The 13,849-nt window shown below is 56.9% G+C and overlaps 1 protein-coding gene across 2 annotated transcripts in view; it reads left to right on the top strand.

The window, feature by feature from the left end:
• ERGIC1 (endoplasmic reticulum-golgi intermediate compartment 1) overlaps positions 1–13,849 on the top strand; it is a 112,246-nt gene that overhangs the window by 83,001 nt on the left and 15,396 nt on the right. For both annotated transcript variants that reach the window (XM_065905764.1, XM_065905763.1), the window contains exons 6-8: positions 4,212–4,316; positions 8,958–9,018; positions 13,447–13,547. In XM_065905764.1, coding sequence (XP_065761836.1) covers positions 4,212–4,316; positions 8,958–9,018; positions 13,447–13,547 — 267 coding nt within the window. The remainder of the gene's footprint in view (positions 1–4,211; positions 4,317–8,957; positions 9,019–13,446; positions 13,548–13,849) is intronic.

Raw genomic sequence — 13,849 nt, 5'->3', positions numbered from 1 at the left:
GATACTGCCCTCACAAGTCGTGAGAAGTGAACAAATTAAAATCTGTAAAGTGCATGTCGCAGTGGGGACAGGACAAGTCTTGGTGCCCTTCCCCAGCTGGCCTTATCTCCCGTCAGTGGGGTATCCATGATCTCATCAGCTGGTACCTGCCAGCACTCCGGTGCAAGTGTGCTCATGAAGTGTGCAGGGATGATGTCCAAGAAGCGGGTTTTCTCTGCTCAAGGAGGGCTGGGATCCTGGAACAGGGCCACACCAGTCCTCACCTCTTGGCAGTCGCTTATTGGGTTCTCACCTGGCCCTTCCCCACCGTTAGCTTACTTGGTCCTTGCAGCGGTGCGTAGGAAACAGGCGCAGGTGCTCCGTGACCTGCTAAAGGGCCAGGAGCCAGGATCTGAAGCCCGGCCACCTGGCAGCAGGCTCCCGGCTCTGCCTTCCGCAGCCCTGTTCCGTGTGGCTCCCAGCCAGCATCTCGGCCACAGCTCAGGCCAGCCTCCTGTGGAGGGCTAAGGGTTCGTGCCTCCCCAGAGCGCTCAGTCAAGGGGTGCTGTGATGAGAAAGGCAGCTGGGCTGACGGTGAGGTCCGCAGCCCCCCACCCCCTGTATCTCCCAGCATCCGGTTCACACTTGCCCTGTGGGCCCTTATCCATTCATCAGGAAGTCAGCCAGATCCCAGAGCTGGCATGTTTCAAGCAGCCCCCAGCCACGCGGACTCCTTGCTTAATCACCCAGCCCCCCAGGAGGACAGGATGGGCCGGCGTTTTGGGGGCCTGGCTCCATCTATATGTTTTGAACGCCCATCAGAGACATTGACGTCGGTTCCTAAGTCACAGCTCTAAAAGCGTCGTCTCTGCTTTCTTCAGCCCAGCGTGTGCCGCTGTGAGTCAGCCACCTGTGATGGATTCCGTGCCGAGGGGGAGTGGGTCACTGAGTCACAGCCTCGCGGGGCAGCCGAGGGTGGCAGATGCGCGGAGCCAGCCTCCTTGACTCACTTGACTCTGGGCGCGTGAGGCCCAGGCTCCAAGCCCAGTTCCGAACCCTGCCCACAGCCTTGTCCACAGGGGGCCCCTTGTCGGTGCCTGGAAAAACTCAGAAGGATGCATGCCGGATGCTGTCAGGTTCTTACTTCTGGGGGCAGCAGGCAGTGGGACTTTGGTTCTAATTTTATCACGTGATATTTTTTGTAGGGAAAAACATATTTCCTGGTGACTCAGACAGTAAAGAATCTGCCTGCAGTGCAGGAGACCCAGGTTCGATCCCTGGGTTGGGGAGCTCCCCTGGAGAAGGAAATGTCTACCCACTCCAGTATTCTCGCCTGGAGAATTCCATGAACAGAGGAGGGTGGCAGGCTGCTGTCCATAGAGTCGCAGAGAGTCGGATGAGACTGAGCAACTTTGACTTTCACATCTAGATATTATTTATTTAATTAAAAGTGAAGGTTAAGTCACTTTTAGAATGCAGTTGGATGTCCGCCCTGTGCCCATATACATTTTTTCTCTCTTCCAGAAGGGTTGTTCTCTCTTGGCTCGAATGTGTTCATGCCATGAAGCCAACCCAGTAACACCTGCCGTCAGTTTTGTATTCCTCATCTCATTTAACCCTCCCACAACCATTTGTGGTTATTGTTCCCATTTTCCTGGTGGGAAGACTGAGGCACAGGGTGGTGGGTACTGATCTTGCCCAGGGCCCTCCAGCTAGGAAGTGAGGCCAGACCAGAACCTGTGTGTGGCCCTCAGCTGCTGCCCTACCATTGGGCCCCTGAAGGGGGCAGCGCTGTCCGGCCAGGGAGATCTTGCCGAGCTGTTGTTCCTGTTCCCCCAAGCCCGGCCCAGCAGGTTGCCCCCTCCTCCGAGCAGCCCAGAGCACACTTGACCGTGACACTGAGGCCTGGCCTTGCTCTGTTGGCCTGGTACCTCTCCTGTCAGTCCAAGGATCAAGTCCCAGTGAAGACAGGGATGTTGCTGCAGGAGGCCCACAGCTTTATGCTGGAGACAGGCGCGCTTATAAATAAGCGGACTTTGATGGACTGGTGGGCTGGCGGATGCTAAGCCATAAGCCATATTCCTTCCTCCAGTGCAACTTTGTAAGTTTTTGTTGAGCTGGAATAAAATAAGCCCTGAGTTTTTCAGTGTTAAGCAGCCCCACCTCCCTCTTGTGCCTCTGTCTCCTACTGCGGCCTCTCCCCCAGGTCTCCGCGGGTTCATTAATACCGAACTCTTCTTGTTCTTCACACGTGCCCACCGACCTGGCAGTTTCTGACCTCCACACTTGTTCACGCCGGTCCCTCTACCCAAATGCCTTTCCCCCTTGTTCCTGACTCATCTTCAGAGCCTTAGCACAGGGCCTTTTTGTCCCTAAGAACACCCCCAGATGAGTTGGGGGCCTTTGCTCACCGCTCCCACAGTCCTTGCTTCCCTCTGGACCAGGGTGGTCAGGCAGTCGCATTTTCTGTCCTGAGTCTGTGTCACAGCAGGCCAAGGGCTCATCCCGGGCCCGGCTCTCATCTGGGTCATCTCCCTGAGCCTGGCACCTCCTGAAGGAGTGTCACCTCCTGAAGGGCTGCCTCCACATGGCATCAGCCCAGGGCTGCTGAGGTCAATTGCCCCAGTTTTGACATGTGACAATAGCAAGTTTCTTCACTGCTCTGAGCCTCGGTTTCCTTTTCTGTAAAACAGAAGTTGTTGTTCAGTCGCTCAGTTGTGTCTGACTCTTTGTGACCCAATGGACTACAGCGCACCAGGCTTCCCTGTCCTTCACCATCTCCCGGAGCTTGCTCAAACTCATGTCCATCGAGTCGGTGATGCCATCCAACCATCTCTTCCTCTGTTGTCCCCTTCTCCTCCTGCCCTCAGTCTCTTCCAGCATCAGGGTCTTTTCCAATGAGTTGGCTCTTTGCATCAGGTGGCCGAAGTATTGGAGTTTCAGCTTCAGCATCAGTCCTTCCAATGAATATTCAGGAGTTACTGGGTGCCAAAGCCAAAAGTGCTGTTTTAAGGATTAATGTCATTTGTTCATTCTTTCATTCCTTCAGTACATATTTATTAAGCACCTGCTCTGGGTCAGGGTCTGGGGAATACAGCATCAGGTCAGGCACAAACCCTCCCAATGGAGAGTTTCTATTCTCGTGGGGACACAGATGATGCGAACAAGTTGAGGGCAAGGTGGCATGTGGTGCTGAGTGCTTTAGCAGCGTCAGGGGCTTGGGGGGTGGGCGGGGGGGGGTCCTGGAGCAGAGGCCAGAGGGAGAGCCATGTGGAAGAGAGTTCCAGAAGGGCGTGCAGCACAAAGGCCGTATGGTACTATCCTGGCACTGTTCCCGGGGCAGCAGGGAGGCCGCTGTGACCAGAGGGAGGAGGCAGAGCAGGACGGGAGGATGTAGCTTCACCTCGAGGATGGACACCTTGGAGGGTCCTGAGCAGAGGCGTGCAGGGACCAAACCCAGGTTCCAAAGGTCCCCACTGGCCACCGTTGGGGAAGGCCCGGGGGAGTGAAGGGTGGCAGCCGGGAACCCAGCGGGGACGCTGCCGCCACATCCAGTCTAAGGAGACAGTGGAGGAGGGGTCAGATGCTGGGCATCTCGGGAGCGGAGCTGGCAGCATTTCTGACAGGCGGGGCATCCGTGTGAGAGGAAGACAGGGCCGGGGTGACACCGAGGGCTGTGGTCTGGGCAGTGGGCAGGAGGGAGGCCCCAGGAGGCTCCGTGGCGGCTCCCTGGTGCCACTCTGAGCAGACAGTCATCCCACAGCACCGCTCACAGGCTGCGCTCAGCAGGGTCTCAGCACCAGAGGGGAAAGGGGGGCCCTGCGGTTTCGCCTTCAAGGGCCCCCGGCCTGCAGTGATGGGGTAGAGGGACTAGTGGTGGTGTCTGGGGTGTGAGGACGCATCCTGAGTCTGCACGCCTGCCCCCCAAGGGGGGAGCAGCCAGGGAGTTGATGATGGGCGGCTGCGTCTCTGACTTGGTCGTTGGTCCTTCGCCAGGCGCCCAGCTGGGCCCTTCACATGCCCCCTCCACCCCACAGCCCGGCCCCCCCTCCAGTGGGTGCTGTTAGCACCCTCTTTCCGCAGACGAGGAGTCTGAGCCTGAGAGAGAGCCGTGTCCCACAGCTGGGAAACGGCCAAGCTGGGGTGCACATCCAGATGCAGCCCAGGTGAGGGCCTGCGCCCCGCCCGCTGGGGCTGCCAACTCAGCCCCTAAGCTCTCATCTCTCCCCCAGGTCCCGGGCAACTTCCACGTGTCCACACACAGTGCCACCGCCCAGCCGCAGAACCCGGACATGACCCACGTCATCCACAAACTCTCCTTCGGGGACACGCTGCAGGTGAGCCGGCCCCAGCTGGTGTGCGTGCAGGAGGGCATCCCCGCCTCCTCCGTCCTGCTCGGGCGCTGAGAGACACCCTCCAGAGGGCCACGTCCTTCGGGCCTCTGCTCCACCACACGTCCCCCGCCTCCCTCCCAAGCGTGGCTGCTGGGTCACCACCGCACTCGGAGCCTCAGCTTGAGACGGCCTGGGAAGGGACCGCCGTTCACGGGCAAGTCCCCAGTGCTGGTGCTTTCTCTGCGCCAGGCTGGCCTCGGGAGGGAGCGGGGCACCGCGTCTGACGGCCGGGAGCCGGGCCCCGCAGCAGGGGTCGGCCTCGAGTCCGGGGCCGTGTCGGCTGTGCTGTCAGCGCCCACGTCCACTCAGGAGGCATGAAGGAAGGGTCCTGACAGTCCTTGTGATTTTGACGGGAAGGGCCACATCCGGCAGGCCCGGCCCAGCAGTTTCCTCCCCAGGACGGCAGACGCTGACTGCCTGACCTCTGCTGGCCTCGGGCAGCGGCTGTCCCGCCCTCTCTCCTCCGCCCCGGCACCGCAGCGCTGAAGGGGAAGGCGGCTCTGCCCTGCGGGGCAAGGGGGGCGTCGAGGCTCAGAAGGGGACGTGACTGCTCCCGCCGCTGATCTAGCCACCCCAGCTCCTGCCCCAAGGCTGGCTCGGTGACAGTCCCGTTTTGTGGGTGAGGTTGCCGCATGGGTGCCCTCCAGGCACGGCGATGTGTGCACGGGGCCCAGGTAGGCACACGAGCGCATGCACACTCACCATTGTGACGCCCATGTGCACACACGTCTGCTCACAGGAGCAGACACACTCAGCAGACACACGCTGAAAGGTGTGCCCTGACGCACATGTGGTCATGCCTGCACCCTGAGAGCACACACCGAACACGCACCACATAGGCACACACTCAGGTCTTACACAGCACACACTGGGGCATGCAAGCGTTCTTGTAGACACCCCCCGAACCAGAGCAGTCATCCCTGGGCACACACATATACTCACCACTCAGAGAATCACACACACATGCACGCACCACCCAGAGACACACGCACCCACGCACCCAGACTGGAACGTCTTACATACAGATCCACAAGCACACGCGTGCCCCCACTGCCCCCTCACACGTTCATGCCACACGTGCTGAGGCTTGTTGAATCCTTGTGTGTGCTGAGCACCTTCCTTCTCAAGCACCATCCTCTTTTACCCTCTCAGCAGCCCCAGAGATAGATGCTAGATGTTGTCGCAGAGAGGGTACAGCCTGGTGCAGAGCCGGGCTCTGAATCCAGTCTGCTCTGGGGCCACACCCTGGGCCACCCCCCGAGCGCTCTGTCTCACCTCTCCCTCTACATTGCTCCTGCTTCCTTCCTGATGCCTTTGTCCTGCCAAGTCGATCAGCACCTTCCCAGGCTCTTTGGAAGCCCCAGAGGTTTTCTTCTTGGAGGTGAGGCTTTGGACCAGAGCAGGCCAGGTCTCTCTGGGCCAGACTCGCTGTCCACACGCTCTAGGAAGCACAGCCTGTCCTAGGACTGTGGACCCTGCCTGAAGGTGATTTCACACAGGCTTCATACCCACAGCCTCCCATCTTTCTGTTTAAGGAACTGCTCTGTGGTGGGTCCCCCGCCTGCCTTTCAGGGTTCGGATCCTGGCTTCACCACTTATTAGCTGTGTGACCATGCACAAATTATTCTTGCTAAGCCTCAGTGATCTCATCTGTAAAATGGGACGAGTAATGGCATCTTGCTCATAGAATTGTGGTGAAGATAAAATAACTTCACGCACGTGAAGCTCCTGAACTCTGAGTGAAGCCTGGCTCAGAGTGAAATGAGTGGTGCCCTCACTGCACACCAGGCCCTGCCGGGTGAGATGCCGCCGGCCCACAGCGGCTCCCACAGCCGCGGGGCAGACAGGCGTGGGGTGCTCACCGCCCAGCGGGACGGGAGCTGACCAACCCCAGGCAGGCGGAGGGCCCACGGCGCTCCATCTGTGAGCGCCGGGTAGCATCCCAGCTGCCCACCCGGTCGGCAGATCCGGACAGCGGGGACGGGGGGCGTTGTGAGCCCTGGTGTGCACACGTGGAGGCTGAGACCGGAGTCACGGCCCAGGGTCATGCGGCTCCCTGGAGGCAGCCCAGAGTCCAAACCCCGCCTGGGCAGCAGACCACAGTCCTTCCTCGTGGGCGCTGTCGACCCCTCAGCCTGCAGTGCAGCCTGCACTTCCTCACTGGGGACCAGTGTTCAGATGCAGCCTTGTTGAACCCTCACAAAACCCCCTCAAGGATGCTGGCCGGCATTTACTTTTCCTGAGGAGGACACGGGGTCAGAGAGGTTCAGTAACCTGCCCAGGGCCATACAGCTTGAAAACTAGGTGTGTCTGGCCCCAGGTCTTCCTTGACTGTGCCTCAGAGAGTTATGGATTCAACAGACCCCAAAATTTCTGCTCTGCTCCAAGCTTTGTGTGAGGCCTTGGGGTAACAGCAGTGGATTCTTGCCCTCAAGTCAAGAAGAGACTAAGTAAATAAATGTAATTACAAGGGACAAGAGAGGCATAGGATTCTGGGCAGTGATGTGGAGATGAGGGCAGGGTACTCCCCAGCTTGGCAAGTCAGGGAGGGCTTCCCTGAGGAGGTGACATCCAAGATGACATCTAAGCCAAGCACTGCAGGGAGAGAAGGATTTGGCCAAGCTCAGGACAGGGGACATCTTGCATATCACCCCTCTCCTAGAGCACCCACTCTATGTCATATCCAACCAGTCATTATCATATAAAAGACCCTCAAGTTCAGTTCCAGGGAAAAAAAAAAAGTGGAGCAGCAAGTGCCCGTGACATCAGAACATGGTTCTCCTGTACATGAGCTGCCAGAGGCTCATCAGAGTCCGCGGAGAGGGCTCAAAAGTGTCACCTGGAGTGGGGAGCAGGGAGCTGGGTTTTAGGTAAAGCGAGAGACCCATATTCGATTTAGGAAGGTGGGGTCTGACCCGGGTAGGTGGGTATCATAGGAAGGGCACCCACCTGCCTTGTGGAAGGGGAGGCGAGGCTGCGGGCAGGGAGGTGAGGGAAGGGCTGCAGCCAAGGGCAGGAGACAGGAGCGGGGAGAGGAGGGACAGGGGACAGGGGGATGGAGAGGAGGGACAGGGGACAGAGGGAGGGAGAGGAGGGACAGGGGACAGGGGGAGGGAGAGGAGGGACAGGGGACGGGGGGAGAGAGGAGGGACGGGGAGGGCAGGGGCAGCCTTGCATTGCCGTCTGCTGCTGCAGGACAGAAAGACAGTAATAGCCTTCTGCTTGCTTCTTATGGTGGAGATAGAATTTTTTTTAAATGTAAAATACTTAACTGAGGGTTTGTCTACTCATTCATCATCCAGCATCCATTCAACAAATATTCATTGAGCCCCCTACTATGTGCTGGGTGTTCCACACGTTGGTGAGGGGGGGCCTGGTCCCTGCCTGTGTGGAGTGTTGAATAGTCTAGAGAGGAGGACAGAAATTAATCGAATAATCATACAAATGAATGTCAGCTAGAACCCTGACACGCGACGATGTGAGGGAACATTCTAGCACTCTGGCCTCCACAGCCACTGTCCTTGGGTTAGAAACCGTGTTGTTCGTTAGTCTCGAGGCACAGTGGACAAACTTTCCCTTGGCCTTGTTGAGAGAGTGCAGTTCTAAATGCTTGATAGACAGGAGTGGCCTGAGGCTGGGATCAGGGGTCAGGTCACCCACTGTCCCTGGAGTGGCCCTTACTCTTGGAGCCTGTCCCCTCCACCTTCCATGACCTCTTCCCTTCCCACCCCTCATCCATTCCTCTCTAGGGCCAAGCAAGCTCTGGTTCTCCATCTCCAGGCTTATGTGTTTGCATGAGCTGCCTGCCTGGTTAGTGTCCCGCTTTCCTACAAATCTTGGTGTCACTTCCCCCAGGACGCCCTCCAGGAGGCCTACCCCACTCACCCCTGCTAACCGTGCCCGTGAGGACAGAGTCCGTGTACTGGGCACGCCTCGTCCTGCTCTCAGTCTTGCTGGGGGCTGACCTGGTTTCCCACTGGCCTCGGAGGAGAGTAGGAGATGCCCTCCAGCCCCTGCCCCGGGGACACGGCCAACCCGGCCGCCGTGAGGAGGCATCTCTTCACAACTCCTGTGTGTGTCCCACCGCAGATGGGGTGGGAGTCAGCTGCCCGGGGCCTCTCTCGGAGGGAGGCGGGTCTCAGGAGGAGTGTGCTGGGACCCACCTCCGCCTGCACTTGAGTTTCCTGTCTGCCTACATGCTTGAGCCCCGGCTTGAGGTCAGACGGACCTGAGCTGGACTCAGCCACTTATCAGCCACAGGACACTGGACAGATGTCAGTGCTTCTCCAAGCCTTGGTTTGCTCCTGTGAAATGAGCCTGGGGTCCATCCTTAAAGGCATTAAATGAGACGACACTCAGGAGCCAGGACTGAGCGTCTCACAGCGAGGGCTCGGAAGCAAGCTGGTGCCTCCTCTGTGCCTCGTGCCCCAGGACTTTACGAGACAGACCGTCCTGGATCCCCATTTTACACGCGGGCCAGGTCTCTAGAGCAGCTGGCGCCTGGCCGTTCCCCCACCCCAGGCCCGAGCCTAGAGGTGGCGGCGGCGTGGGGTCAGTCCTGTGGGTCACTCTGCTTCTCCGCAGGTCCACAACGTCCACGGCGCTTTCAACGCTCTCGGGGGAGCAGACAGACTCGCCTCCAACCGTATGTACCGCGCCCCCGCCCCGGGAACAACTTTCCGCCCGAGCTCCCCAGGGCGGCAGGGAAGGGATGGGGGACGGGGGGGAACGTTGACCAAGCCCTCGGAATGAGCCGCGCCGCTCAGGCTTCATCCCCCCAGGTGGCCTGTGAGGACGCAGACTTACCCCGTCTTACTGAGAAGGGAGGAGAAGGGCTTGTCGGGGCCGCTGGCGGAGGGCAGGGGAGGGCTTGGCAGCCTGAGACAGACCATCAGCGCTCTGTGAATACTTGGCCGTCATTGTTATTGTCGCCATCTCATAATATATTGCTGCCACATGATTGTTGTTGGTTGAGATAATCACCTGGGGTCCCCAGGCAGTGCTGACACAGCCAGAGTGCATCCTGGCTGCAGGCGGCACCGTGGGAACGGGCCTTCGGGGCCCCGGCCTGGCCTCCGGGCAGCCGCCCACCCCAGCCCTCCTGCTCCAACCCACCTGCAGCCCCTCCCTCCCAGGCTCCCAGGCACCTGGGCCCAGATTACAGCGCGTGCCGCGTCTTTGCACACCAACAGACGCGTGCACACACACCTACACGCGTGTGTGCACACCCACGGGGCCTTGCCCAGAACGGCCTGGGAGGCCTGTCTGCTTACGCGGGTCTGCCCACTGGGTCCGGTTCTCATCTCCTACCCTGAGTCACCTTTTCACCCGTGTGTCCTTAGTCATTTCTGGAGGTACATTCACAGGCAGACCTCGGAGATACTGTGAGTTTGGTTCCCAGTTAACCCAATGAACTGAAGATCGCAGTAGAGCAGGTCACATGAATTTTTTGGTTTTCCAGTACAGAGAAAAGTTACATTTAAAAAAAAAAAGAAAAAAGTTATGTTTACAGTACACTGCAGTCTGTGAAGTGTGCAGTAGCATCATGTCTTCAAAAATAATGTAAATACCTTAGTTTAAAAATGTTGCTATCACCTGACAACACTGGGTTGCCACAAACCTTCAGATTTGCTTAAAAAAAAAAAGGCGCTGTTTTTGAAGCACAGTAAAACAGAGCAGTAAAACGAGGTGTGCCTGTACTCGCTGCCAAACCAAGCATGGAACTGGGGTAATCCAAGCAAAAGAGAACGTCCCTCCGTGACCCGCCCCAACAAATCAAGCTTCTCATTTCTCCATGTCACTGGGAATCCTTGTCCATGAGCAGAAGTCATTTTTTCCCAGCACAGATCACAGCCTACTTTCTGATGTTTGTGCCTGTCGTTGTATCGTAACCACAGTTGGGTACAGTTTCCCCACTGGTTATGGAGACACGGTTGGCCGTCTAGCAGCTCCACCACGCTCTGTTAAGGGACTGTCTTTTCATGGAAAATGTCTATTGTTTCTACCACAGTAATGCCTCTGGTATTTATGGGATTTGCTTTACGTCACTGTATTGCTTCCTGACGGGGTCCATGCCCACTCGTGCCACTTTCTGATGTCTGATTATCATGGAGGGGGATGATTCTTCATATGGTGGGGTCATCATTGTGGTTCTGCATGGGGGCAGCCCCCAAGGGGCCTGTCCGCCCCCACTTGCAGTTAGCCTGGACTCCTCAGCCACCTGATATTGGAGGAAGATCAGGCTAGGAAGGGTATGCAAGCCCGTGGCGCGTGTGGGCAGGAAGCCTTTCCTCTGTCTGGGCTGCTGATAAAAGCAGGGGAGGGACCGCCGGGGTCCACCAGGCTCTCATTTCCTCATTTTCCAAGCCCGGTCCCCAGCTGCCCACCACGTGCCACTCTGCTCCACGTCCCCCTGGGGGCCACCTTTTATCGTTCAGGTCTCAGCTTGAATGCCACCACCTCAGAGAGAGCGTCTCTGACCACCTCTGGGCAGGAGCCACCACGCCTGGTGACACACGGCTCTTTGTCCCGAGCACAGACCACTGTGTCGAAGACGCTGAAGAGGGACTCTGTTGATGATCTCGCTGTGATGGTGGCATTCTGGTGGCTTTCTTTGAAAGTGTCTCTATCTTTTAGAGTGACATCATGAAAGTATACATGGAGGAGCTGATGTGAGGTCTGGGATTTGCTTCCAAATAAAATGGGGGAAGAGGAGCAGTGGGATAGAGATGAAGCAGAATTGGACATGTGCTGTTCATGGCTGAAACTGGGAGACAGGCGGGTACCTGGAGGTTCCTCCTACGGTTCCCCATGATTTGTGGTTGGATTTTTACTTGAGATGTTTGGGGGAGGGAGGGGCCACCAGGGCATGGGGCGTGCCTGGATCGGCTTGGAGCTGGCCGTCCCGAGGAGGGGTGCTCTGATCAGGAGCCCATGCGGGTGTCATCAAGTGCAGTGTCTCCAGTGGCCATTTGGCAAATGATACCAAAGGCCTTAAAACTGGTCACTGCCCTTGAGTCATCAGTTCTACTCATAGGAGAGTAAGCTAAGGAAAGGAGAGTATGCAGGGATTTAGGAAAGTAATGGTCATTAGATTATTGTTTATAAGAGTGGAAATGAGCCACTGCGTTGGTGCCTGGCCCCGGGGGCCTGGCTGAGCACGTCGTATGTGGTCTCTTCTGGGAGATGCGTGCACCCATGATGGTGACGTGTCAGAACCTCGCTGGTGTTCGGGCAGCAAGAGGTCATTGAGCCCCTTCTACGTGGCAGGCGCTGCTCGAGGGGATATGGCGATGGAAGAAACCAAGGCTGTGACCTTATGCTGTGTCTTAGACCTGTAACAGTGTCAGCGGTGTTCAGTTCTCAGAAGAAGGTTCTGTATGATCCAATTTTATATGAATGTTTAGGGAAACACAAACATAGGTATAAATAGAAGTCTGGTAGTTTGTACGTGAGAGTACAAATCTGTGATTTTCTGGGCAGGCTGGCTTTGTGGGTGATTTTTACTTTTTTCCTTTACGGTCACCTGTGTTTTGGACAGACTGAATAGAACTGTTACCGCTGTGATTTTCGTGGGGCGTTTTTACTCTCATCCCGTCAGGTGTTTTCAGGGGCGACGGGGATTTGGAGCACGGTATTTCAGGGGTGGTCTTGGGGCTCCTGGTTTAAAATGCAAATCCTGAGCCCCACCCCAGCCCCAGTGAGCAGAGCCTTCAGGGGTGAGGCCCAGGTGTCTGCTTTTAAATTCCGGGCAGTGCTTCAGCCAGTCTCAGCACCAGCGGGGTTGAGCAGAGGGATGTTGGGGTCTTCATGGGCTTAGCCTGAGACTACAGGGCTTTTCCCAGAATATTAGAGGAGTCAGGTCTCAAGACAGAGAAGCACTACCGTTTCCTTACTAAGATGCCGTATTGGCAGGAAGAGGCTGTGAACACCATCCACATCCCCTTCCCATTAACAAAAGATGAGCCCGAGGACTCTGGACTGACTTAGCCAGGAGACCAGGATTAGAGCCCGCAAACGTAAATCTCTGTATGGGCCCTGACCTGACCCGAGGTTCTAGAAGCCAGCAGTAGAGGGGTCTCTGAGCTTCTTCTCACAGCCCAGGAGGCCCAAGGGAATGTCATTTTTCCCGGATGGTATTTAGCAGCTTTGGGCCAGCATTCTCTCAGCCTAGTGTTTGATTCCGGTTACCTCATGCTTATCAGAAGCTGATTCATCTCTTCTCCCATTCATGGGTCTGACCAGCCAGCTTTCCATCCGCTCATTCATTCAGTAGGCATTTGCCACTGTCCACTTTGTACCAGGCCCCGCGCAGGGTTCTAGGGACACCAAGATGAGCAAGGCTCAGTCCCTGCCCTCCACAGCCTCGCTCGTCCAGCGGGGATGGCGTAAGAGTCTCTCTGGAACAGGACACAGGGCCAGATAGCGGAAGAACTCATCTCTCGTTAATTGAAAATAGGGAAAGAAATTAATCAGTAATCTGTAAATGCCATTCTTCTGGTTGGGCTTTTTCTTTTTTTAAATCTTGAACCCATTTCGTTTCAAAAGTAACAAGCATTCAAACCAGACAAGAACATGTGCAGTGAAATGTGATTTTTATCAAATCCTGCCTCCCCTGCCCCAAGGGTGAAAATAAAACTGCTCGTAGTTTCTTGGGTATCTTCTCAGAAGACTCTTCTGTGTCCGCGCATGTAGAGGAGTGAGTCCTCCTGTTCTTTTTGCGTCCCCGTCCTCCCTTGGAGCCTTCTCACTTAGCAGTAACCCCCTGGAGAGTGGCCTTTCCCGGCACCCCCTCTCAGCAGCTGGCCTTTGGTGGACATTTGAACTGTTCAGAGGCTGCCACCTGTGTCCAGTGCAGGGGCGAAGCTCCTGACAGGTGGAGTCTTTCCACTCCTGGTGCCCAGAGGGGGAAATGAGCGGGGGTGGTTTGGTGGTGAAATCGCGCAGTCCCCTCTCACCCCGTCTCCTGCCCCCCACCCCATCTCAGCACAGTACCACGCGGGTTGAGACGGTGTAAGACCTGCTGGCCGGGCATGACCCATCACCCTGCCTCACTGCGGTGTCTTTCCCACAGCCCTCGCCTCCCACGACTACATCCTGAAGATCGTGCCCACAGTTTACGAAGACAAGAGTGGCAAGCAGCAGTACTCCTACCAGTACACGGTGGCCAACAAGGTAATTGCGCCCTCTGCTGGCCAAAAGCGGAGGCGACACGTGTCCCGGTATCCTCTGATTGCTTTCAAGGGGCCTTTCCTGACGGGGCCATGTGCTCTGGGCAGAGAAGGGAGACAAATCTCAGAGTCAGGGGGAGGAAATCTCACTGGGAGATAGGGAGTGATCTGGTTGAGAAAGGGTAGGCAGGTAGCCTCTCCCAAAGGTCTAGGGTTTGCAAGCATCACGGCCGTATATCTGGCTCTGGTCCTTCAGACGTGGGACCTGATTGGTTAGCACACAGCAGATACTCTGGATTGTGGGGC

Source organism: Muntiacus reevesi, chromosome 14 (assembly GCF_963930625.1).
Source record: "Muntiacus reevesi chromosome 14, mMunRee1.1, whole genome shotgun sequence".
NCBI classification, from domain to species: Eukaryota; Metazoa; Chordata; class Mammalia; order Artiodactyla; family Cervidae; genus Muntiacus; species Muntiacus reevesi.
This window is presented reverse-complemented; position numbering and strand designations above follow the sequence as displayed.